The following is a 26,847-nucleotide window of genomic DNA, read 5'->3' as shown; positions in this document are numbered from 1 at the left end:
ATTTTTTTATTCAAACAGCCAAAATGTGAACACGCACATAATGAAATTAAAACCATCGGCTAACACGGTTTCATTTGCTCCCCAGAAATAGTACCTAATACAACCATGGCTGAATAAAGGAGGCGGTTAGCTATATAATAACTTTTGAGGGAGGCAATTTGCAATTCAGTGTTGCTTCTTGCACTTCTTTTTTTTTTATTCGTTTTAGTTCACATTCACGTTGAATTTTTAAAGATGGCGCACTGCGCTCCCGATGGAAGGTATATTTACAATACATATCCAAACGGGATATTCCATAGTTGTAACTTGTAACACAAAATCTGTTTCCTCTTACCTCTTCCTCACTTTACTCCCGTTAACCTAACAGTGGGAGTTCCGGTATAACAACGGTTTCGTTAAATGGATATTTTCCCTTTCACCTTTTGAAGAAAAATTCTTAATTAAAGAAGGAAAACGTGCACTGTGAGCGTGATCGGTAATTTTGGAAATGATTTAAAGAAATCAAGGCTTCCCAACGCACACCCGAAAAGGAAAAAACTAGTACACAACCAAGAAATATACTAAATATCTGAAAAAAAAAATAAAAAATAAAAATAAGAAGATTAATAATGAGAAAAAAAAAAAAGAAATACAAAGGATTGGGGAGGGGTGATGGGAAAGACGGATTATTAATCGAATTGTGGCTGAAGGCGCAGGAATGAATTTGAAAACAAAATCTGGCCAGTTCGCCGTATAAATGTGGATCATTGGATAGCCAGCAGTACTGTCGTGAGAGAAAAAAAAATAGAAGAAGAAAGCTTGATATTGCTCACTCGTTCTAAACGAGGGCCAACGTGAAAATAAAATAATAATAATAAAAAAAAAAACGTTACATATGGACCAAGAACTAGAAACTGCGGCAATAGTAAACGACTTGGGAGGGGTAGGATAGGGTGGCAATACAATATTTGTAATAATAATATCATCATTTGGTAAAGGAAGCAAAGACGGCCCACATCAACTCATTGGTTCCGGGTTTCGCACTCTCGTTGTCCAGGTCAAGGTAGAGAAGTTCACGAACTCGTTTCATGGCCAGCTCGTAGTCGTCGTCGTTCAACGGTGCAAAGGCGTTCTCCAACACATCGGATGCGTGAGCCAAGAAAATGAGTGACAGCATGCGTTTGTCCATTCGGTGGGCATCGTTAACCCACTTGGATAAAACTGCGTCTTGCACCTTTACATGTTGATTAAATAGAAAGATTTAGGGGGGATATTAGTCTAAAGATGATGCTCTACCTTCTTGACGAGCCGTGTTTTCATAATGTTATCTGTCAGCGGGTGAGTGGTCATATCAAAGAGAAGAAAATTCTGTTTTTCTGTTGTCAACACCCCTTTTTCTACCAAATTTTTCGCCAAGCGTTCACGAACATTTTTCAGTTGATATCTCAGTTTTAAGGGATTCCATGTTTCTCCTGCAGTGATACAAATAAACGAGTTACATTTCCTGATAACAGTAGAGAAAGAGACAAACTCACCACTTAAATACTCTATCCAATTCTGGACCGTCTCAGGAGGATCAGTTTCCTTTACATGCTTAAGGGCTTCATCTAGGAGAACATCTCCTGTGGGTGAGTCATTCTTGAGGAGAATTTTTCTTCCCAACAGGGACCTCTTCCTCATTCCTCCTTTTTCCAGCTCCACACGCCCTCGAAGACCAAGCTCTATTAATATGCATCCACGAAGTCCACTAGATATGCAGTCATTCCAGAATGATGTGTAGCCCTGCAAACCGATTGAAGTGAAGTATAGCAAATAGTTTTGTGAAATGTAAAAATATAATATTAACCTCTTTATCTTTAAGTCCCAGTAATAACACTTCTTCCATTAGAGTTAACCTTGTTTCCTTGGAATCCAAATCATCCATATCGTCTAACTCATTATTTGTACGTCTATCTTCAAGTTCAGATGTGCCTGATGATATTTCAACAGGTCCTCCCCCTCCTGTCCCAACACGAGCTGTCCTCCTTTGAACTACCCCTTCACGATTCATTATGGAGCCAGAATCTGTGAAAAAGATAAATATTTGGGGGGAAATGAAAGAGTGGAAAGCTAAAGTAACAAAAGAGCAATGTTAGCTCAGGATAATCTGACATATTAAGATAAGCAAAGAAAAATACAAGCCAGACTTTAGAAAGAAAGCAAAATAAAAAGGCTTGTCTTGTGACAGTAACAATATGTTCTGCAATGTGCAGACAGAATCTCACCTGTGTACTAAAGAATTGAAGGAATGTCTATACAATCTTTGTGGCAGTATGCTCGCTGTCTCATCAGTGGCGGACCACGTAAAACAAACCCAAAAACTCAGGAAAAATGAACGAAAACTATGAAAACGACACTATGGTTGCTAAATTGGTTGTGCTCGTAGAGTATGTTGACATTCGGAAGCACTCTTCTACCTTCACTACGATATAATAGAAGACTTTTTGTACACGTATTACTCTATGGAGGTATGCTGTGAAAAACTCAAGTCAGTAAAGAAAAACGTCGATTTTGGCCTGGTCGCCTAGGCAACACGAAGCCCAAGGGTTGTGTGTACTCGTGGCGTCTTTCAAATGACACGGGAACCATCAGTTTGGGGGAAAAAAGCTACTATCCCACGGTCTGTAGCTCATTCATCATGATTGTGGAAATATAAATAAATACACCAATGCCAAATTGAATCAGGATAGTTTATTTTCAACAAAAATTTCACAGTTTCTCTTTAACGAGCTGTAGTCTAATACATAATCTTGTTAGGTCTCACCACGAGACGCATATAGTCCATTTTTCGAGAAAATTGTCAGGTCTGAATAGTTCCTATGACAACAATATTATAAGTCATGGACATTGATAATGTGATGTTATTACAACAATAGACTGATAATGAAAAGAAAAGCCTTATTTCAAGTGTTGAAAATCAAGGAGAAAAAGTTGTTTTCTTTCTTGGTGTCATTTACAATCAAGAGGTGGCAGCTTTGTTCCTTTCCAATAAAAAAATTCCCATGACGTAAATTCGCCTGAAAGCGTGAGCAAATTTTGGTTCTAGTTTTGATATGAACGTTCGGTCGGAACTAGGAAACTTATAAATACCAAAGCCATAAAAAAATTATTGATCCATGGTTAAGAGGTATTTGGCCCATAAATGGATGTTGGCATGAAAATTTGAGGTTTTCCTGGCTTGAGAACAGGTAAGAGGTCATCTTATTTCTAACCAAAGCTAAGCCAAAGTCGATATCGCTTTTTTTCATATGATTGGTTGAAAGTGAATTGTCACAGGTAATATAGTCATGACGTGTAATATAGTCAGCTCTGGCAAATGCAACCGATCGAAAAGTGACATTCAAGTTTCAATGGTTTACACGTCGTCTGCAGTGTATTTCAAATGCCAGGCAGCCCAGTAAATACCAAGAATGCACAAACATTTATCATGTTTCACAACATGCTAATTCAATATTGGGAAACAATTTAAGCTCTCTAGTGACTCTGTTTTCCGATTTGAACGTGAAATGTGCTGCAGTCAAGTGGCGTTTGTATTCGTTGTTGGTTGTGTAGTTTTAGGCGTTTTTTCACCTGTTGATTTGGCTTACAAGGAAGTTTTTTTTTCAGTGTATATGTTATCTATGATAAAGTCGTGTTATCTAGTAGACTAAGTGACGCAATCATAATGACTCACGCTTCGTGACCATATCATTCCTTTTTGCGTGCGTTTAAACAAATTACTGCTGAATTCGAGTGGGAAGGTAATTGTACTATCCGGATTTCCGACACAGGTTTTGTTTCTATTTTCATTTAGTAGTTGTTACAATCAAGAGGTGGCAGCTAGCGTTCACAACGTTCCGTAAACAATAGCTTAAAACCAAACCAAGAAATATATGTATGTATCTTTCCGAATAGCGTGATCTACCGAAATCCGCATGATGTCGAGCGATGAATACCAACTGTAATCCCGACATTAGCATGCCAAGAGCAAACCGAATAATGCCGTTGACCTTAATTGGAGGATCGGTGCAGTGGAAAACATTCTAAAAATGGCTGATGAAAATATTGATCAGACGTATGGTATAAATAGAAAAACAAAACAAAAAAGAGACTTGAGATGTAATATCGCCTTGGCCAATTTACGTCGTTTTATGCTACAAGCATCCCTTTTGTAAGAGCTACATAAGAATACCTCGTACGTGTAGAAGAAGCCATAAGGCCCTTGCCTACAATTCTCGTCTTCGAAGTAATGCTTTAGAAGAAGAAGAAAAAAAAAAAGAAAGGGGAGAAGAGGCAAAGGAGCGTCTGGTCGCTTTATTACAACATCACAACCTCATTAGCTCAAGCGCATATGGACTTGAGGGTTATTTTTCAGCTTTGTTGTTTGTTACGTCGTCTGCAGACGCTATTTGCGATTGAAAGTAGTGGCATTCGACTGAACAATTTACACCGCTTCTGAAACGGCTTGTAAGTCTGTTGCAGACTGTTACGTGCGACTCGTTGGCATGACAAAAAGCTCGCCATTTTGTTTAGATTTAAAACCTCTCCATTTTAATGTTTTCTTGTTTGTTTTCAGTGAAACGATACCAAACCGTACTACTAAGTTGGAGGCGTTCACGTACGCGCAGGTATGGAAATAAAAGATCCCGAATGCAGCTGCTTTGAACTCGACTTTTGCAGATCAGAAGGGGGATATCATAGGGTTGCTGTTTGTCGCCAACAGACGACCACAATAATGGGCTTCACGTTCGTCCTTTTTTTTTTTTTTTTGTATGTAGCAGAGACAGGTGCGTCATGGAGACTCTTGAGGATTGTGGCCGCACTTGTTACGTCGTGCTACATCCAGCTGGTCCAACCAAAGTAATGAAGATCAAGAACGAAAGGAAATTGGCTACATATTGCGTGCATGCCACGCAACCATCAGCCAACACACGTCCGGGTCATCGTTTTTTTTTGTTTTTGTTTTTGTTTTGCCTGCCTACTCATTTGCGAAAAATTCAGTTAAATATTTCAAGTCCCGATGGACGCTGGAGGACACGACGTTCCATGTTTAGGCTTATTACATCATTCGGCTGATGCGTTTTTTTACATCATAGAGTATAGCGGCCTTCTTGGCTACATAAACTGCACGATTATCGTGGGGAGAAAAATGGACCGCAGTTTTGCAGAGCCATTTTGAAAAAAAAATACCGAAACGGAAGGCTGTGTCGCCACCTGTCCGCAGACCGCAGCCTTGGGCTTTAAAAAGAAAAATATGTTTTTGTGTGCTAGGAAAATAAAAAATAAATAGCGTTTTATCACCGGGTAATGATGACGTAGGCATGCAGAATATATTGGTTCTAGTGGCTGCGTGAATCGAAATGGCATCCTTCCCGTAGCTTGTCTATGTCGTTGTTAAATAAATGTCAACGTAAAAGGGCGGCAATTTCGAATGCTGATGACCACCTTCAGTATCAAAGGCTGCGTCTTGAATAATAGATGCGTCAAACTAAGAGAACCTACGTCAATCTACTTTTTTGATAGGCTTCATTGATGTCCTGATTTTTAATCACTTTATCCGTTGTCTATCGTTCATAGATGGCGCTCTCCAACAACTCATGAAAAAAAAAAAAGGGCAGACGATCGTCTTCCAGGCCTATTTTCTAATGTGAACTTGATGCACGAAAAAATAAATAAAGGAAAATAAATAAAAAATTGTAATAAAAAATAAAATAAATTGAGAAAAAAAAACAACAACTCACGATGCGCAAAGGCCTACGATTGTATTGATTTCCTCCCGGGCTCGCGCAGCAGCAGCAGCAGTAACACACGTACACAAATAGATACATTCAAGCACAACACAAGTATCATCATTTAGTGTGTTGAGAAAATTTCTTTCTTTTCTTTTTTTTTTTGTTGGAATATTTCACCTAGAAATAACAAGAACAACATCAACAAGCAAATCTTTTTATCGCCCGGTAATTTTCAACTAATTCAAAACAAAAAAAACAAAAAAAACAAAAAAAACAAAGAAAATAAAAACCAAAGAAAACATTATTGTTTAGCAGTCGGTTATTGATTGAGTGACTGCTGCTGGCCAACGATGTAATACTCTAGAAATGTATACGGGGGCTGTGTTGATCTGGAAATCTTTTTCTTAAAAGAAATGGAAGTTTTTTTGTTTGTTTTTTAAATGCATCGTGTCAACACACGCACCCACACACATACACCCACACACACACACACACACACAAAGGAACAGTGACGACCCTAAGCAAAAAAAAACAAAAAAAAAACACATTGTCTTAATTCTTAGATTTAATATTCGTTTTTTGTTGTCTTTCGTTTCGCCGAAATCAGAGAGAAAAATGTCGATAGAATAAAAAGAGTAGACTAGAGAGCTAAAAAAAAAAAAAAAAAAAAAAGAGAAAAGTGTATGTAGATGTTGATGGTGAAATAGAGAATTATTTATATATACGTAGAATTTGAAGATGAGCTATAATAATAATTCGAGGAAAATGAAAAGGGAATTCAATTGAGATAAATCCGAGAGATAAAACGGTGGAATGAAAAAAAAAAAAAAATGGAAGGAAGGAAGAGTAGAAGAGAGAAAAGAGAATGTGATTTTCACCATTCCGACAACAATCGTACTGTACATTGGAGACGCAATATAATTAAATTGTCCTATGTCATTAACGATTAGTTTACATATTAGCTATTTTGAGGAAAGGGGGTCCGAAAATTGTTTTTTTTTTTTAAATTGAACTATCGTTTGTTATCTGTCGTTTGTGATTTGGTTGATGACAGATGGCGGGTCCTACAACTCTCTGCCTTACTCCACATTTACATATTCAAATCTGAATCTAAACTGGCGGCTGTTAATTTGACTATCACATCAGATCGCTGCTGCGGTGGCGATAGAAACGCGCCGCCATTGTCGGCCGCCGTCGTCGACGACGAAGACGACGACTGAGGTGGAAACACTTCGCTGTAGCGCAACGTGATGCCACCGTCGGCGTGATGATCGGGCGGACTGGCCGCCATCGCCAACGAGCCCCGCCGATTGCCACAACTCGTCGACAGTTGGCCGTTGCTCTGCATCTGGTGATTTTGACCATTTGAACATTCGTTGTGAACCTTTTTGGTGCAGCCGTACACGCGCAACCCATTTCAATTGATCAAATTGAGAATAATAATTAAAAAAAAACAAACAAATAAACTGCTATTACCTGCGCAGAGACGACCATCGTCCCCAGAGACCAAATGCTGGAACGTCTGGACCCGGGCACCAGAACGTCGAGTAAAGTGCTGTGAGGGCGACTCTTTGGCGGATGAGCGCCGGACCCTAAGCGACGACGGGTTGAATTCTGGCGCGAGGCTTGGCCGCCGGACGCGACCGATCCAATGGGACTGGGAGAATCGCCGTATCGGCTGCTGCTCTGGCGACTCAGTCCGCCTCCGCCCAGGTAAGTGTGGAACAGGCTGGACATGCGGTTGAGGACGGAGCGCAGCGACAAGCGATCCGGTTCGTAGGCAAAAGACGAATCAGACGAATCGATGGAGAAAGACGTTTGCGTTTGAACGTGGCCGCGCATCTCTTCCATCCTCTTCCTGGCCAGCAACTTGCGTCTATTTTTTTTTGTTTGTTTGTTATTCAGTTAATGTTACCTACTAATTTGTCTAATAATAAATTCTTAAAAAAAAAAAAAAAAAAAAAAAAAAATACCTTAAGAAAAGCTGATAGGCTCTTTGGATGACGCGAGCGGCCGTGTCTCGTTGTTTCCACTTGGCCGTCGAAGAGACGATTTCCAACTCGCGTCGATTGGGGAATTGTTTCTTGAATTTCTCGTCCATTTGCTCTTGGAGCTCTAAGAGGAAAAAACAAAACAAAAAACAAAAAAAAAAAACGCCTAAATTTATACGAAAATGAAATAAGAAAAAGACAAACCTTGCGGAAATGTTCAGTGTCCTCGACGTCGCCGAGGACGCGGCGCGTGAGAGCGTGAAGGATGTCGAGGCAATGGAGTCGGTCGCCGCTGGCGATCAAGATGTCCAAGTTAACCAGAGCGGCCATGTTGGGCCTAGAGATGCCCAGCGGCGGGTCGAGACTGGCCACGAAATCCGAGAGTTCGCCGAAAGCGATAAACTGCGTCGCGTACGGATCGAAACGCGACCATTTGGCGTAGAAGCGTTCCAGGTCCTCCTCGCCCAGTCCCAGCTCCTCCTCGTGATGGGCCTGGTTGAAGTTCTCCAGCAGGACGGCGATGTACATGTTGATGACGATCATGGACGAGAGGACGATGAACGAGACCAGGTAGAGCGTGGCCAGCATTGGACTCCCGCAGTTGCCGTACGGCAAATTGTGGTACGTCATGTCGCAGTAAGGCGGCTGGATCAGCAGCGGATTGAGAATGTCGTTCCAGCCGGCGCCCGTCATCAGACGGAAGAGCAGCAACATGCTGCGCCCAAACGTCTCGAAGTTGACCATCTCGTTCAGGGCGCCAGAGTGGATCACGTGACCGAACAGGGCCATGCCGATGATGGCGTAGATGAAGGTGATGAGGGCCAGCAGGGCGCCAATATTAAACAAGGCCGGCAGGGAGACGATCAAAGCAAAGAGGAGTTTGCGGATTCCCTTGGCCGCCTGGCCGTGTCCAGCGTGAACAAGTGATTGGTCGTTAGATAAAAACAACGCTGGATGGATGGATGGATGGATAGATGGATGGATGGATGGATGGATGGCGGCATATGGCCTAAGGGCGTCAAAGTACATACCTTGACCAGTCGAAGAACGCGGCCGAGCCGGAAGACGCGGACGACTCGGAGGAGCGTCGGCGAAATGGGGAACTCGTTGAGGACGTCCTCCATGATGAGTCCGACGACGGAGCAAGAGACGAGCGCCAAATCAAACAGATTCCACGGCAGAGTGAAGTAATGATGACGTAGTCCAATCATCTTGACAACAGCCTCTATCGATTGTTCCACGCAACATTTTTGTTTTTTCAAAAAAAAATCCCAAACAAAAAAAAAAAAATAAAAAAAAATAAATGGATTACCTAGGGCGAACATGGTGGTGAACAGAGCGTTGCAGAGTTCCAAGATGAAAGTGAAGACGGGCGGCTGGCCATAATGCTCGACGCCCATGACGACCATGTTTAGGAAGATCATGATAAAGATGGCGATCTCGAACCTTCTGGACATGGCAATGTCGTAAAAGAGAGCCAAATAAGGGTTCATGGGCCGGCGGATCATCTTGCGCGGTTTTTTGCGTCCCAACTTTTTCATTGCCGTGTAGTAGTGCTTCTGGCTCTCCGTTAGGAACATTTCCAGCACTCCGCCCTCGTACTGCATTTCAACGAATACAACACACCATCATTGAATTCATCAAACACACGTTAGAATGAAGATTTTTAAAAAAAAGGCAGACCCGTTTCTTGAGCATGTTAAAGTTGTCGATGATGACACCGATGAAGAGGTTGAGAGTGAAGAAGGCTCCGCAGACGATGAAGACGACGAAATAGAGATACGCCCACAAGTTGGCCTCGTACGACGGCTGCAAATCGACGCCGCGCACGTCCACAGCGTCCGCCATAATTTCCATCCAGCCTTCAAACGTCGCCTTTTTTGTTTTTGTTTTGTTTTTTTTGTTTTTTTTTGTTATTTGGAACATGCAAATTTGGTAGGGAAATGAACATGGGCGAAAAAAAACAAAAAAAAAAGAAAAAAAAACTGACCACTTGGAAGAGGGCCAAGTAAGCGTGGCCGACGTGGTCAAAGTGAATGGGCGAATTCGTCCATGTCAAGTTGCGGCTCAAACAGTCCGCCTTGGTATCGATCAGTTGTGGCGGGAAACGCTCGCCCGTTTCGTCGTCGATGCACTTGTAGAACTTGCCGCCAAAGAGCTGGACGCCCAGGATGGAAAAGACGAGCCAAAAGACGAGACAGACGAGCAGGACGTTGAAAATGGCCGGAATGGCAAACATGAGCGCGTTGACGACGATCTTTTTTTTTTTTTTTTCGATTGCGAAAAACATTGCAACATGCAAATTGAAGCAAAGATTTTGGCAACAAGATGCACGTATATATACCTTCATTCCTTGCCATCGAGAAATGGCACGTAGCGGTCTCAGAGCTCTCAAAGTCCTCAGCGACCTGAGAGCCGACAGGTTGGCGGAATCCTCGACGGCGACGCTAATGACGGAGACGGTGACAATGACGAAATCCAGGGCCGTCCAAACGCTGGAGAAGTAATACTTGAGACCGAGAGCGAACCACTTGATGATCATCTCCAGGGCAAAGAGGATGGCAAAGGCCATATTGGTCCAGCGCAAGATGCTCATTAGGCGCGGGTTCTCTTCCAGGTAAATGTCCTCGAAGCAGAGCGTGATGGACGAGCCGAAAATCAGGATCAGGATCGACCACTCAAAGGCCGGGTGTTTGACCACCTGAAGGAGGGCCGTCCGGCCGGCCATCCAGCGTCGGCACAACGGCGTGGCCAGCAAACTGCAGCCGGCATTCTGCCAGCAGCAGCAGCACTTGTCGTGCAACGACGACGGGATGCAGTCGGGCGGCTCTTCGGGCATCTCCTCCTGGCCGGACAAGACGATCGAAGGCGTGTCCTCTCTCGCCAATTTGGCCGCTTCGATAGGTGGCACCACTTCCAACACGGTCGGAATCAAAATGCTCCAATCGGCGATGTTGTCCGCCCCGCTGCGCTGTTGGTGGTGCGGCTCTTCAACCACCGGCTCCGTTGGCTCCTGACATTCGACATCGTTGGCCTCTTTCGGCCGGTCCTGCACAACAAATGGCGGCAGCGGCTGCTGCTGCGATGCGCTGGGCTCTAGTTTCGTTTCAGACGGCCAAACGGCGCGTTGCTGCTCGGCAGATCCGTAGACGGATCGAAGCTGGACACTGGCGCTGTCGTCGAAACTGCAAGCCAAACTGGCGGCCCCTCCGGCCGCGCTTCGACCTCTGGCCGGCGACGCGTTGGCATTCGGAGTGGCCAGTCTATTGTGGCTTAGGGCGACGCAGCTGGGCGACCGACTGGCCAGCTGCATGCGCTTACTGGCCACGCTCTCGCTGCGTTCGAACGAGTTCAAATTGACCAGCGTCCGAGTGGCTTTGGCGATGGTGCGGATCTTCCTCAGTCCTTCGACCAGTTTGGAATCTTCGTTGATTTCCTGATGCGGCCAGAGACGGACGGCATGAATAAATCATTAAAAAACCAAACAAAAAAAAAAAAAAAAACAAACAAAAACGTGCAGTATGAATAAAAAAAGAGAGACTTACCTCTTTGCGCGACTTGAGCTCCTCGCAGCTGAAACTGTTGAGTAACAAGGCCAAGAAGAGATTGAGCACCAAAAAGTTGCCCATGACGAGGGCCGGCAAGAAGATGGAGAAGCAAATCTCCGAGCCCTTGATTCAATGTAAATTTTTTGTTTTAAAAAACAAAAATGAATTAAAAAAAAAAAAAAAACAAGTCGAGCCGATGTTCATTGCTCATTACGTATTTCCTCTCTGCCCGCATGCAATCCCAGAGCGGTTCGGCCCATTCTCCGCAGAGGATGCGAAAGATCATCATGAACGAGTGGAAAAAGTCCTTAAAGTTCCAGCGGGGCACAGGATCCGGGTAGAAGTTCTCGGGCGTGTAGTCGCGTCCGAAGAGCTGCATCCCGATGACGGCGAAGATGTAGACGACGATGGCCAGGACGAACGTCAAATTGGCCAGGGCTCCCAGTGATGACAAGATGATGCTCAACAAGACCCTCATCGTCGTCCACGACTGGGCCAGACGCAGCACTCTCATCTGTTTTTTTACGTACGATGCCAACGTGAAACGCCAAACAGAAAAAGAAAAGTACAAGTCAATACACTCTACGGCTGACGTCACGACACGCTGAGAAGCAGACGACGTCCAAAAGAGAATAGAGAAATAGAGAATAGAGAATAGAGAAGAGAGAAAGAGAAAGAGAGAGAGAGAGAGAGAGGAGAGACACTGACCAATCGCATGCCGCGTAGGACCGATAGGCCGTTGACAATCTCCAGTCCCAAGTCGACGAGCGAGGCGAGGACGATGACAAAGTCAAAGACATTCCAGCCGTTGCGGAAGAAATCCGTGCCCATGGCGCCCATTTTCAGGATACATTCGGTCGTGAAGACGGAAGTGAAAACCTGTGCGAGCCGAACCAATAAAAAAACAAGAACAGCACAAACAAACGAAAAAAAAAAAAAAAAAAAAAAAAAAAAACAATCGAGCAATTCAGTTTTTTTTTTTTTTTTTTTTTTTTTTTTTAAAGGGACCCCCAAAAAGCAAAAAAAAAAAAAACAATAACAAAAAAAAAATCTTTTGTTTTGTACCTTATTGCCGACGTCGAGGACGTGCTTGACGTCCGGGCTCATTCCGTGGTGTTCGGCGGCCAGAAAGGCCGTGTTGAGGACGATGCTGATCGTGATGAAGAAATCCATCCAGGGACTTTGGATGACGTGTTGCAGCATGGAACGCAAGAGCCGCAACCACTTCAGACAGCATTGCAAACTGATGAGCGGACCAGACGTTTCTCCAGCGCCTGCTCCAGCGTCTGCTCCAGCGTCTGCTCCAGCGTCTGATGGCTGCGTCCGCCTCTGATGGCCGTGATGATTCATGCGGTGATTGTGATTGCCTTTCGACGATTGCTGATAACTCTGCCTGCGCTTCAGCCATCGATCGTCCGTCTCCGTCGCCTCCGTCGCCTCCGTCACGTACGGATGAGGGTGGCGGACAGGCGACGTCGAAGACGAACACGACGGATCGTTGCTCGCCTGCCTCGATTTTTGCAAGCGTCTCTCTTCTTTGCTCTTGCGTTTCGAATCGTCTGCTTTAGCCAACGCCTGCCGGCTGCCCCCGACGGCGGCGCTGTGGACGCTCAGATCGTGGGCCGAATGGCAGGCCGATAGCCTCGTCATCGAGTCGAAGCCCAAAGAGAACCTCTTCTCGGGATCGCACGCCCGTTTGTAAGAGAGGCGTCGAGGGTCGGAGCCGTTGCTGTGCAACGAGGCCGCTTCGTTCGTTGCGGCCGGGGATGCGTGCGGCTCGATGAGGCCGGCTTCGAGCGCGGCCAGGTCGCAGGCCGGCTGGCTGCCCAGGCTCTCCGTCAGACTGGAATAATTCTGCGAGACGCTCTTGTTGGTGTAGGTGCGACGCTTGAAAACGACCGAGCTGGGGTAGCTGGGCGCCCTGGACGTCTCCGACGAGTAACCGACGTCCGTGTTGAAAGAGCTGGCGAAATGGGTCGACTGGAACAAGACGCCGCTGTCCGATGTTGGGTCCGCGTTGGCATTGGCCGCTTCGTAAACGCAATGCACTTGCTGTTGTTGAGACGGCCGGCTGAATTGGGCCATGTCCACGTTAAAGTTCATCGGTTCAGGTTCAGGTTCGAGTTCATCATCATCATCTTCTTCTTCTTCTTCTTTGGCCGCCATGACGACTGCAGGCGTCGTCTTGACTTTGGCCGCCACGTCGACGAACGGCTGTGCGGTGGCGGGCATGACGAGCGGCGGGCCATCACCTGATGCTGCGTCCAATTTGTGGCAAGACGCTTCGTGTTTGGCCGCTTCCAATTTGGCAGCCTCGCTTTTGGCCAAGGCCCAGACCAAGTCGGCCACGTGAGGATGTTGGCGCGGAGGCGATTGGTCGTCCTCGTCCATCATGCCCGAGATGCCCGACAGATGATTGCGATTGGCCAGCATCCTGGCATCCATCCTGGCCTTCTTCTGTCTCGCCTGGTCCGCGTGGTGTCCCTTTTCCAGCAAGACGAGCGGCAGTTTGCCCGGATCGAAGCTGAACGTCGACTCTTCCCGGTAGTCGGTCAGCGTCTTGATCTTCTCCTGCAATTGTTTGTTTCGTTTTTTGTTTTGTTTTGTTTTGTTTTTTTTTTGTTTTTGTTTTTAAAAAACATGTTGGGCACCAACGTCACCAACGAAGGATCTCACCTGATTGTTGGATCCGGCCTCGTCGTCGTAGCTCATGGCCACGACGGCCAACATCAGGTTGATGAGGTAGAAGGCGCCAAAGAAGACGACGATCATGAAGAAGACGATGGTGTAGGGACCGCAGACGGCCAGTACCATGTTGTAAATGTTCTCCCAGTAGTCGAGCGTGATGAGCTGGAAGGTGGTCAACATCGACCACGGGAACGTGTCAAAGTTGGTGTAACCAAAGTTGGGGTTGTTGCCCAAACCGGGCAAACACACGTGGTCGGCCGGGCAGTGCCTGTGTCCAGATGGCACGGGCCTTTCAGAATGCGAGACGCAGGAGAAAAGAGAGAGAGAGAGAGATGAGAGAAAAGCTTCCACTTACCAGGTGCCCGTTAGGTTACCGCACAAGCGAAAACTGCCCGTCTCTTCGCGCAGCCAATTCTCCTCCTCCCTTATCCACCTAAAAAAAAAAAAAAATGAACGTTATCAATTTGATTCCATCATTTTTCGAGGCGAATGCGACGTGTCGGCCGATTCAATGGGCTCGTCATCTTTATTGACATTTGAATAGACGGCCCTCTTTTTCGTCCAATCACCATATTCATGAATAGGCAATCGCCAGGAGCGCATTTCCTTTTTCTTTTCTTAGAGGACCAAAATAAAAAAAAATCAAATAAAAAATGAAATCAATTTTACGTGTGCCAGTTGAGGTCGGTGTTGTTTGGTTCCCACTGGCGGACGCACTTGTTCCGCAGTTCGCCCATAAACACCTGGAGGGCGAAAAGGGCCAGGACGCTCAGGCAGAAGACGATCAGCGTCATGACTTCCAGCAGCTGGCGCATGGCTTTGAGCAAAGCGTTGATGATGGTGCGTAAACCTGTTGCAAATCCAACAAACGAAAATGATGTCGCCTAATCGATCGATAACCACCGCCGCCTATTTTTCAATCGGCTAAATTCATTTTTTTTTTTTTTTTTTTTTTTTTTTTCTCGAACGATTTAGATTTTTTTTTTGTTTTTTTTTTACAAAGAATACACATTTTAACTGGGAAGCTTATGTCAACTGTAGCCGAATAGCTTGGTTGATTCTTATTGCTAGCACAGCCAGCATTGCGGTTCTTTTCTACTATCGTTTTCATCTTTGATTGGATTGTTATTCCGTGCTGCACGCCGACTGTTTCTTTTTTTTTTTTTTTTTTGACGCACTTTCACGATGTGGTGAAGAATTGAAGGTGAAAAAAAAAAATCCCAGGGCTTTATTCGCCTTTTTCCTTCGTTCGTGAGAACAATTGAATACACACGCGACTAGGGAGTTTGGCAACTCTGCTTTGCTCCAATTTTTTTCTTTTTGGTTTTGTTTTATTATTTATTTAAGCGCTTCGTTTAATTTCATTATCTCCATCCTCCTAGATTTGCGCATTCGTTTTTCTTCGTCTTCCTGGAACAAGGCGAAGAAAAAAAAAAAAAAAGAAAAAAAAAGGGGGGAGGGGGGGGGGGGCTGAAAATTGGAACAAAAGAAAAACGATGGATAGAAATGAAGCCGGATCAACTGCGTGTTCTCGGGATTTCGATCAAACGAAGGCAGAAAAGATTTTCCTTGCAGGGATTCGAACAAAGACAAAAGAAGAAGAAGAAGACGATGAAAAGGATCGAGTCCAAGAAAGAAAAAAAAAAAAAAAAAAAAAAAAGAAGAAGAAAAAGAGATTGATGATTGTATCTTGACTATGTGACTGACGGAGTCCACTTGATTGTCAATTCTTTGATGCGGAATAAGAATGGCGCTGCAATCGATAGACGCAACTGTTTGCTAGCGCCACTCTCTCACAATGCTCGCCAACGTTGTGGGCTCACATCGGGCCGGCAAATCAAAGATAAGCAACGTGATCGTGCGTGATCCGCTGTGATGCGATCAGCAAGGCGTGGACACGCACCGATCCCACAATTACGGATTGCATGGCACAGTGATGGCGAGATGGCGGATCAACGGGCCGAAGTAAAAGATGATGGCAAGCGATTATGCAACTCGCATTCGATCGGGATACAATGTGTCAAAGTAACACGAGCTGGTGAATGGAAAGAGGTTTTGACATACCTGGTATGATGGAGACGGTTTTGAGTGCGCGGAGGACGCGGAAGGTGCGCAAGCCGGCCAGATTGCCGATCTCGACGGCCAGTGTGGCGTAGCCGGAGAGGATGACGACGAAATCGAGCCAATTCCACGGACTGCGCAGATACGTCAACCGGTCGAGGACCAGGCCCTTGGCCACGGCTTTGATGACCATTTCGCACGAGTAGATGCCCAGGAACACGTACCTACAAAAACAACAACAACAACAACAACAACAATTGAAATCATCAATTCCGTCGCTCTTTCTAATTAGTCCAAGTGGACTGACGTCATTTTCAGCACAATACACGCGCCGCCAGTTGAACATGGTCGCCAATCGATCCGGGCAATTCGCAGTATTCTTTCCTTTTGTTCATTCTTTGCACAAACGGACGCAAATTGATGTTGGACGACGACAGTTTTTCATCGTTTCTTTTTTCTTTCAAATATTACGTCGGTAATGCGGTAAAGAAAAGGCATCGAAAGCGACGTCGTTATGAACAAGATCAAAAATGTTAAAATGCCAACGTCAAATTGCCATGTTTTAGACCATCGAAATATCTAATTGATTGTAAAAGTAATGCGTTGTTCAGCTTGGCCGACAGTGTAAAGAGAACGCGGTTTAAAAAGGCTTGGGCGCTGCTTGGTGGCCTACGGACAGTTAAATCAATACGATAGACATTTCCATTACGGATGGCTTGTACACGCTACCGACTGGCTACGTAGCTTTGCAAACGAGACACCAAACAATTCCCAAATTGCCGACTAGGGGCGCATTATTGACGAGATTGCACACCATTGGAATGTGTCTGTGCATCGCAATGTTTGTTTGTTTTGTTTTGTTTTGTTTTGTTTTGTTTCGCAATGAATTCGACTGCGATTTTCAGCCGGCGTCGCTTCATCCGCACGGCCAAACCATCAAACTTTCTATAGACGCCCCTTTTGCCCTTTCGTTCTCTCTCTCTCTCTCTCTTTTGTTCTGTCACGGACCAACTCCCTTTCGCCCTGGTATTATTCGAAAGAAACGAGAGCACAGCATACGGGACACAAAACGTTCAATCAATGCGCAGCTTCTCCTCTTTCGAAACCTGTTTTTTTTGTTTTTTTTTTCCAGTCTAAAGGTATTTATACAATGGCCTCTAAAAATAAGAGGGAAACAAAGACAGGCATTATGACATTGGGCAGTAGGAAAAATAAAGGAGAAAGCTGCTAAAGTTCGTGACGAGTCGGATTGAAAAATTTGAAAGATTCAGAGCCACTGGCGACAAATGAATGCTCTCATCATAGTCGTACGATTATCCGTTTGAGATGTTCGTTTTCACGTCATGTTCGATCAACCCGATTGATCCATTATTTCCACGGCCTGTAGGACATTCAACTGTGAGCTGTCAGATGTGGGTAGACGAACATTTTCTTAAAGAATAAATTCAAAACTAAATAGGAAAAAAGTGGAAAACAACAGGCGGATCATAGGCATGGCAGTAAAGACGGCATTAAAAATATGTGGGCTCAACATTGTTGCATCAAACTGTAGTGCGCGTATAATTCTTGAAATGCCTCCTCCAATTCCGCATGTTCCGCATGTTTCGCTCTCGCTCTCTCTCTCTCTCTCTCTCTCTCTCTCGCATATTAATAATGAATGTGCGTTGCCGCTTGTTTTTCAGCCCAAAAGAGCTTCACGGCTCGTTGTAATCCACTTGCAGCTCGCCTTTCCTCGCCCCCTTTTTCTTCACTGCCTTTTGTACATATTCTATGGCTGGCAAAGGCCGATACCCTGCAGGCTGCAACGCTTGCCTTTTCGACCTTTGCGTTAGTCTCTCCTCTCTGTTGCTCCTTTTTTATTCCTAATCTTCTTCGTTTTTTTTTGATCGCAGATTGTTTCTTTTTTTTTTTCCCGACTCACACGTTTTCCCGGCAGACACGTAGCAGTCGTGCACTCGCCCCACTGTCGTGATCAAAAATCTCGGGGAAAAGTGAGGCGGAAGGAAGGCGCTGAATGATTCAATTGATTGACCGCGGTGCCCCCCCCCCCCCCCCAAAAAAAAAACGAAAAAAAACAAAAAAAAACAATAAAGAAAACAAAGTTACTCGGCTTGTTCTACGGGCTCCGTCATGGCCAGGAAGATGCAGTTGAGCAGGATGGTCGTCATGACGACGTAGTCGAAATACGGATGCGTCGACAGGTAAATGGCGATTCTCCGCAGCGGATTCCACGGCGAAAAGAGGAAGCAGGATCGCGAGGCGGAGAATCGGTGGATGTAATTCTTGCGGAACCGGTTCGACACCACCACAAACGTCTGCACAATCATCACAAAAAAAAAAAAAAAAAAAAACAATTAATTGTCATATTTATGGCAGCAACACGTATTCATTGATTACGAGACTCCATAACATCGAGCGGATCAAAATATATCGAAAAAAAAGAAGGGGGCTTTAAATGTACTAAGTAGACGGATGGCTATCTATCGCGACTCGTGCAAAAAAAAAAAAAAAAAAAAAAAAAAGAAAGGAAGGGGGAGATGTAACAAGAATGTCCCGCATTGCAGTAGGAGCGCCTGCAACAGCTGTAGCAAATCACGTTGGAGCTGCCCGCCAATTCACGGACTTGCGCGCCTCGCCGTTTCAAAACGAGCTGCTCACGCTGTCACATCATCGACTTGTACTCGGCGATTGCCCGATAATATTAAGACATGCAGCGCCCCGACATGAACATGTGCGCGTGACGCTCGTCATTTTCCCTTTTTTTTTTTCTTCTTCTTCTTCTTCTTCTTTTTAAACTCTCCCCACCCCCCTAAAAAAAAAAAGGAAATTGAAAGGCGGGGGCCTCTGTGCATGAGGATGCAGAATTTGATCTGTCTGGTTGGACGTTCTTTGTAACGTTGCCGTTTGTTGATGTTTATTAAACTGACGTCTGCTGCTGTTGATGTTGTTGGCTCTTCCGCCTCGTCCATGTGCACCACGTTCATATCCGATGCAGACGACTAAGTGGACCCCTACCTCTCGGCTTTTATCCGACATCAACTAAGCAAAAAAAAAAAAAAAAGAAATGCAGAGGATGCTTGTTATGATGCAGAGGATACGTAGATGAAGCGTCGCTTGACTGGGCAGCCCAGTAGACAAGATGTTGAACGGATAACCCCCCCCCCCCCCCCCCCCCCCCCCAAAAAAAAAAAAAAAAAAAAAAAAAAATAAAAAACGATAAAAAAAAAAAAAAAAAAAAAAGAAAGATAAGCACGTGGGACGGAAAATGGACTGGGCGCCGTATCCGCACATACATCCAACAATAGAATTCTCTACGGCGTCATTGTGGAAATGGTGTTGAGACTAAGGATGGAGGAAGAGGAGCCAGTTGATGGTCATACATACGTAAAAGAAAAGGGATGAGGGGAAACGAGCGAGGCCCATTGACGCACACGAGCACGAAGAGCCATGCATCAACAGCAGCAAAGTGAGGCATTGGCATTGTTGATGATGCCATATGGCGGTTGGAGCGCACAAGAGAGGATCATCGGCTCATTAAAAACAACCGGACGCCAGGGATATTCTTCGTTTTCTTGGCCGCTAGTTTGACGCCATTACCCCGGCCGACGTGTCTATCGACGTCACAACTCTCATCAGACGAGCGAGAGAGAGACGAGTATTGTCAGCAAACTATCAAATGGATTGCACACGTAGAGCTATGCCTAATATCCAAAGTCCAATCCATTTAAATGGTTTGTGCAAACATTTCGCGTGGAACATGTTTGCAAAATAGCCTTGGCGAAATGCGCTTGGTGCCGTTTCTCTCCTCAAGTCGTGGGTGTCAAAAGGACTGTGCATTCATGACGTTGGTCGACATTGATTCGGTTACGCAAAAGCCTCTTGTGTTTGCCGCTACGATCTGTGTGTCACGCAAAAGCCGATAGCAAAAAGCTTTTTTTTTTTTTCTTCTTTCTTTTCTACTATTATTTACATTTGTTCAAAGTATAGACGATTTTTGTTTTCCTGTTTTACATCTGCTCGTTTCATCGTAAACAAAACTGGCTTTCGCATCCATTGCAACGAAAGGGCTGCGCACGCAAAAAATGAATAAAACAGCCGCTGCGTATGCAAAAGTGGAAACGAAAAAAAAAAAAAAAAAAAAAAATGAGGGTCCAGTTCAAGTTCACAATGGATGAAAAGGAGGAGCTATTTAAATGCATAGATGCCGAAATGGAACGGTTTGCCTAGTGCCGTTACACGTAAGAAGGTGCCGTATGCATTATTCAATAAGAGTCCAGTCGATGAAAAAAAAAGAAAAGCTAATATTCAACGACGTCCAAAAAAAAAAAAAAAAAAAAAAGAAAAGGGAATTTGTTTTTTCTTTTAGAAAAAGAAAGAAGGAAAATGGTGGTAGATCTCATCGTGTGTAATACGAGCCAGTGGCTATAGGAAGGCGAGCATGTGCGTTGCACACGAGAGCAGTTAGAAGATGTACAGAGAGAGAGGCTACTTACGACGTAGCTGTTTAATGTTGGCAAAAGAACTCGTCCATCATTCCCGAAAACTCTCTCTTTTGCTGGGCGACGTGAGCGGGCGTGAATTAAAGAAAAGCAAACCATTTGCTCCTCTTTTTGGACAAGGCAACAACAAAAAAACAAAAAAAAACAAGAAGAAGAGGCAAACGAAAGAAAAGATGCAGCATGGTTTACAATCAACGTCAGACCTCATTCATTACTGCCATTTTGCAGCAGCCACTGTCTCGCAACTATTGATACCCTTGCCTCAGCCACCAAACGCGACGGGAGGGGGTATAGTCTACCAAGAAAATTGCGAGAGCATCGTACCAAGACATCTCGGCGTTGTACCAAAAATTGCGTCAAGAGTCACGTCTAAAGATTCCTTTTACAATCCAGCTCGACGATGGCTAATGTCATTACGCCTTGCGCCCGAGCTAATACGATGACGACGTGATTTGACGAAAGAGCCCCCCCCCCAAAAAAAATAAAACGGGAGGGGTTTTAGTCCGTGATTTTCAACTTGATTATTAAACGGCTCTTTCCGTTTAATCTGAAACTACGCAGCGAAAAGGACCTTTTGATGAGCTGCAATAAAAATAGACTCGTCCAACATATTTACTCAACAAAAGATCTCTATAGGGGGTGGGGTGGGTAGTGAACGATCCATCATGCGGCACTCTACTGATACACTAACCGTACTGCTATATGTCTCGCATTCTGTGTGATCTTTGCAGCACCTCTGGCTCGTCTTACGTTGGGCCACGCCAGTCACATGAAAAAAAACAAAAAAAACAAAAAAAAAAAACAAAAAAAAAACAAGGACAATGTGGCCGAGACGATACAACAGTGTGGCTGTTCTTTGACATCGTTCAATAAGTTGCAACAACATGCTGAAAGAGTGCGCGGAAAAAAAAAAAGCTCACCCATAGAAATCGATAGTAGCCATATCCATATGCTATCTAAACACGTATAGGGAGAAACTGTCTGCTGTTGCTGTATCGAACCGCCACAGTTCTACAGAGTAGCTGGCAAGACGACAAACAATAAGAAAATAAAAGAACAAGAAACAGCCGGAGCTATCGTCTCGTGTTGTGTAACGCATTGATGCACTATTGGACTCTGACTGGTGGCTTCACAAACGAAACAAGAGACACGCCATCGATGTTTTTGCCAAATGACGAAATCTCGAAATGAATAAAAACCGACTTTGGCTAAAAGATGTTGCCAGTGCATCTGCTCATTTTCGTAGCGCCAGCAAAAAGAGGCTGCATTGGTGCAATTGCATGTACATAAAATGGCCTTTATGCATGAGCAGCTGTAGACGAAAAAGAAGGGCGGGGGGCCTAATGCCTAGTCTGTTTACATTCATCATTCAAAGACGCCATCAACGTTTGTACGAAAAAACAAACAAACAAACAAACAAACAAACAATCAAGTTAGTCTACAAATTGTGTTGCGAGAAAGAAAAAAGAAAAGAAAAAAGAAGCGGTTCATTGGACGAGACTTGATGCAGCCAATGGCCGTATAGCCTTGATTTGAAAGAACATTTGAATGGCCGAGTGTCGTTCATCAATTCGACGTTTGATTAAAATGACTCGCTTTTAGCGTGCGACATTCGAGAACTAGGAGAGAAAAGGGCCTTTGTACAAGACGGCAAAGCAACAATCGATAAAGAGAAAAAGTGCAATTTTAATCTTTAGAAATTGCGATTGGCGAGGAAAAAAAAAAAAAACAATAGCAAATTGTCGATTCAATCATTTTCCAATAGCAACGTGATGCCATTAGCCAAACAGCCTTGGTCACGCTATTCGATTATTTTGTATTACGTGTAAATACGTGTAAATACGTGAAAAAAAAATGTGCTAAACAAAAAGCTATGCAAATGAGAATATGAATTTCCGATTTGAATTGGGAAATGTCTGGCGCAGACCGCGTGAGGGCGCTCAGGTCACGCAGCTATGGGCTAGGCCTCTGGGGCAGACATATAGAGCCATAATTATGGCCGTCGTAATAATAAGCAAAACGACATAGAAGACATAACGCTAATAACATACATAAAGCACCACAGGATAGACTTTTGCATTCGGTTCGATTTACTCGCGTTATTCAAGTTGATTTTTTTTTTCCCTTTCTGCCCAATTCGGCTGGAGGCGACGAAAAGAGGAAACTTGTTTTCAAAGTCACAGGATTTATATCGGCCGCGTTATGTGAATGGATGATGACAACAACAATACACACACACAGCCCTGGCTAAAGAAAAAATATATATATATAAATATCTCCACGTTATCGATTTTTTTCGTCCTATGCCACTGGCGGTTTCTACCGAAATAAATGATTCCGTTTCCCCCAACTTTTTGATTCGGCGCGCCTATTTAAACGACGGGGCGTCGCTAAACATGGCGCATTGAAGACATGTGCATGGCAGTGTTGCATGCCTAAGTGGATGATGATGATGATGATGCAGAGAAGGAGGTCATTGTCGCTTCGTCAGATATGACTTTTGCGAGTTTTTCACAAGACGGCGATAACACGCATCACAAACTATTATGAAAAACCAAGTGGCAAACGAGCTCGTGTCATAAAAAGACGTTGCGTAACAGAAATTCGCTAAAGCAGACGAAATAAAAAATGGCCTCGGTCGCCACTCTCTCTCTCTCTCTCTCTCTCTCTCTCTTCTCTTCTCTCTCACTCACTCACACACACACACACACACACACACACACACACACACACACAAAAAGGGGGGGGGGGGAAAGAAAAAAGAGACGAAAGACAACCACCCGAAAGGACGTGCGTGTGGCATCCGCTTGCAATCTGGAGACCGGGACCAGAACAATTTGTTCATCACTGAAAATGGGGCGGAGGGAGGGAGTCGTTCACTTTGGAGGCTGGTTTGGGATGGGGGGGGGGGGGGTAATCTAGCCAAGTAAAAAAAAAAAAAAAAAAATAGGCAACCGTCTGTCGGTGGGCAACATCGATCGACACGATTGACCTTTTATTTGTGTAGCCGATTGAGATTGGCAGTGGCAACATCAGCTGACCAGTTTTGTTTCCGCTCGGTGCAACGCACAGACACGCACGCCATTCGTGGCAAATGAGCCAACCAAGACGTTGATTCATTCATTAGAAACGTCCAACTTTGTGCGGCCTCGAGACGTTCAGTGTCGGCTCAAAACTTGCGTGAAATATCGTCCAAAAAGGCCAGCCAGAAGAAGAACGATTTCTTTCTAGATGCAACGTGCGCCTACTCGTAATGATCGCCCTCCTCCTCCCCCACCCCCCCCCCCCTACACTCTGGCCTTGTGTCTCATCTACTCGACACAACAACAAATAAAGGCCGTAAGGTACAACAACAAAAAACTGTAAGGTCCAAGAAATATCAACCGGCCATGTCTGATATTGCGAGTGGGTGGTAGCGGTGGTGGTGATGGTGGTGGTGTAGTGGAGTTCACCTTGTCTCTGACGGTGGGATCAATTTCCTGAAGGGGTTTGCCGTACAAGTTGAGCGGGACGGGCTCAAAGGCGGCCGGCAGCGGCGCTCCGTCTTCGATCGGTCCCGTTTTGCTGCTGCTATTGCCGTTACTACCTCCACCTGCGCTGCTGCTACCACCAGCTCCTGCAACGACCTGACGATGGTGGCCGTGGCCGTGGCCAGCCAATAGGGTGGCCGTCGGGATCGAACTGCTGGCACGCGATTCGACGCTCTGCTGGCGAGACTGTCGCAATCCGGCGGCTCCTGTTGTGCCTCCTGCCACACCAGCCGCACTTGGCATTGGCTTCGCTACGGCATCACCACTGGTCGCACTGCCATCAGCCGCCACATCACTGACACTCACCACCCGGCCAGCCACCGACGGACATCTCGCGCGCACCTCGTTGCCCCCCACCACCACCACCACCACACCAGACGACGGTTTCAAATGATGACCATCACTGGCACTGGCCGGCTCTTCGAAGCTGCAAGTTCGTCGTCCCGTGGCTGCTGCTGTTGCTGCTTGTACTTGTGCCGGTGGTGGTGGTGGTGGTGGTGGTGGTGGGCCAACGGCGGACGATAAAGATGAACAAGAAGACGATGAAGAGTGTTGTTGGCGATGTGCAGGAAAGGAAGCCGGGCACGTGCAACTGCAGGGCACGGCGCGGCCAGCATCTCGCGCCGATGGCGGAGACGCTGCTGATGGCAACGCATAGTTGGAACAAGAGTTTGCAGTGGTCAATAAAAGATCTTCAACCGATTGGCAGTGATGTTTCTTCTGTTTGACGAGCGGACCACGTCGGCTGCTGGTGGCGCCGCTGCTTTGCCGGCTCGTCCGCGTCGTCGTTTTCTTGCTCGTTTCGGCGTTTCGCCCCCCTTCCGGCTGCGGCGGCTGCGGCGGCGGCGGCGATAACATGACGGCCGACGTGCCACGAGGTGATCGTATCGAGATGGCCAATAAATCGGCCCAATCCGGCGGCAACTGTTCGGCCGACAATGGCGACGCCACCGGAGGACATTGGCGCGTCGTGTTGCCACTCGAAGAAACAAAAGGCGGCGAAGAAGACGCAGCGGCAGCAGCAGCAGCAGATTTGACCGTCAAGTGCGGCTTTTGCTCATCCGTCGACCGCGCCCAAAACGGATTATTCAAAATGACGACAAAAGATGGATCGTCCTCGTCGTCGTGCAGACGCTCCATTTTCTCATCATCTTCGTCCTCCGCGTTGCATTTCTTCTTGACTTGAGTCACTTCCATCTTTTTCAAGGAAATTGCCCGACTTGTTTAATTGTTTTTCCTTTCATTCATTCTTGCCCCGTTCTATCTGGTCCAGCATTCCCGTTGCCATGGCTATTTTGTCGTCTCCACAGCATTCCGTCCGTCGTTTCACACAAATGTCGTTATCCTTTTGCGCATCGCAAACAGAAATTGTTTTCAATCCGCTTTCCACCTTTCGATTGCTCATTACAAATCAAACATGGCCGTCAAGTCCGCCTCTTCTTCCTTTATTGATTGATAGTCCATTCGAATCTCATTTCAGGCAAATGTCCAACCTGAGATGACGTTTTAAAAAATAAATGTCACTTTGCCCGAATTCCGAGACACGATGAGCACAAAACGATGACGCTACAACCGCACACACATCCAAACTTTAAACGAATGCGACGCCCGATGAAAGACATTGCCCCACTCGCTTTTGTTCTCGTCCCTCCCCAACAACAAAATCGTGGGGTTTTGTTGTTTTGCTTTTTTTGTTTTTTTTTTTTTTTCGATGGGCCGTTGATGAGGAAAAAAAAAAAAAAAAAAATTTTAAAAAGACTGGTCAAAACCGACCGGTTCTTTTTTTTTCAGACGATGAAGAGAGGACACTTTGGCGCATCGATTAAACAAGACGACTGCCGCCGGTGGGAACTATTTGGAAAACTCTTTCTACTAGACATGGTGCCCTCCCTCCCCCTTCTGTTCCGCTACTTGAACTGGATCTACCTGATGGAACCGATAGAAATAAAATCTAAAAAAAAAAAAAAAAAAAAACAATTTGAAAAAGGTTTGCGGGGATGGATTTAAAATGAAAAAAAAAAAAAAAAAAAAAAAAAAAAATAGAGAAAAGGTGCGCTAATAAATAAATTTTTTCGAGAGATGAACGACGTTATTCCGGTTGCGATGTCGAGTCAGGCACTGCGGACTAATGCGGCACTGGGACTCGAGCGGAATGGTCTGTGCGTGCCGGTTGTACAGAGTCTAGCGGCACTCGGTTACTGTTGTAGCTCGTGTCTGAGAGAGACCGAGCAACACAAAACACTGTTGAACTATACAACACACTACTTGTGTACAGTGCACGATACTGCGGAGGAGGAGAGGCAGTGCGCCAGCGCAGCTCATGGCCATCGAGTGCCAATATAGAAAAAAAAACGATGCGCATTGCTCTTGGATTTGTTTCGTTTTTCGTGGTGCACAGTTGGATCACAGAACGACGTTTGCGGTTCATATAATTACCAACACGAACGGCTTTTTTTTTGTTTTTTTTTGTTTTCGAAATTGACGTGCCAAAATGGCGTTTAAACTGACTTTTAATAAGTGCCACTAAGCAATTGCTACATCACACTCCACCCATGACTTGATTATTTATAGGCATATGGTGCCATTACTTTGACGTAGGGAACCGCCCTCCCTACGTAAAAGTCAATGAGCTCGAGTTATTCACTGCGTCTATCGACAAGTTGAACGACGGCACCACTGGACAGTTTTTTTTGTTTTATTATTTTTTTTTTAATAGCCAAGGAGACGAGAAAAATGATTGAATCAAAAAAGTCAAGATCAAAGGCCTCAGTTATTCTGACATTGTACAGATTTAAAAAAAC

General features: G+C 45.2%; 3 protein-coding genes across 3 annotated transcripts; all 3 read right to left on the bottom strand.

Annotated features, from left to right (window-relative positions):
• Nucleotides 1–184: 184 nt before the first annotated feature.
• LOC130687389 (Golgi phosphoprotein 3 homolog sauron-like) lies at nucleotides 185–2,577 on the bottom strand. Its single transcript, XM_057510542.2, has 5 exons — nucleotides 2,244–2,577; nucleotides 1,826–2,043; nucleotides 1,515–1,761; nucleotides 1,276–1,451; nucleotides 185–1,213 (listed from the first exon to the last, which is right to left on the bottom strand). Exons 2-5 carry the CDS (start codon nucleotides 2,027–2,029, stop codon nucleotides 965–967), a joined length of 876 nt encoding a protein of 291 aa, XP_057366525.1. The 5' UTR covers nucleotides 2,030–2,043; nucleotides 2,244–2,577; the 3' UTR covers nucleotides 185–964.
• Nucleotides 2,578–5,734: 3,157 nt separating this feature from the next.
• Nucleotides 5,735–24,128, bottom strand: LOC130687323 (sodium channel protein 60E-like). The gene is made up of 21 exons (XM_059494962.1): nucleotides 23,969–24,128; nucleotides 18,124–18,332; nucleotides 16,021–16,241; nucleotides 14,626–14,806; nucleotides 14,312–14,389; nucleotides 13,945–14,224; nucleotides 13,504–13,839; nucleotides 12,736–12,774; nucleotides 12,334–12,492; nucleotides 11,977–12,147; nucleotides 11,483–11,782; nucleotides 11,266–11,391; nucleotides 10,065–11,156; nucleotides 9,711–9,977; nucleotides 9,404–9,595; nucleotides 9,033–9,321; nucleotides 8,752–8,945; nucleotides 7,925–8,620; nucleotides 7,703–7,842; nucleotides 7,206–7,605; nucleotides 5,735–7,113 (listed from the first exon to the last, which is right to left on the bottom strand). The coding sequence occupies exons 2-21, from the start codon at nucleotides 18,183–18,185 to the stop codon at nucleotides 6,820–6,822; spliced, it is 5,517 nt and encodes a 1,838-aa protein (XP_059350945.1). The 5' UTR covers nucleotides 18,186–18,332; nucleotides 23,969–24,128; the 3' UTR covers nucleotides 5,735–6,819.
• LOC132087910 (zinc finger protein ZIC 5-like) lies at nucleotides 23,828–25,243 on the bottom strand. Its single transcript, XM_059494984.1, has one exon. The coding sequence runs from the start codon at nucleotides 25,241–25,243 to the stop codon at nucleotides 23,828–23,830; it is 1,416 nt and encodes a 471-aa protein (XP_059350967.1).
• Nucleotides 25,244–26,847: the final 1,604 nt, after the last annotated feature.

The sequence above is a fragment of the Daphnia carinata genome, chromosome 4, assembly GCF_022539665.2.
Source record: "Daphnia carinata strain CSIRO-1 chromosome 4, CSIRO_AGI_Dcar_HiC_V3, whole genome shotgun sequence".
In the NCBI taxonomy this organism is placed as follows: domain Eukaryota; kingdom Metazoa; phylum Arthropoda; class Branchiopoda; order Diplostraca; family Daphniidae; genus Daphnia; species Daphnia carinata.
This window is presented reverse-complemented; position numbering and strand designations above follow the sequence as displayed.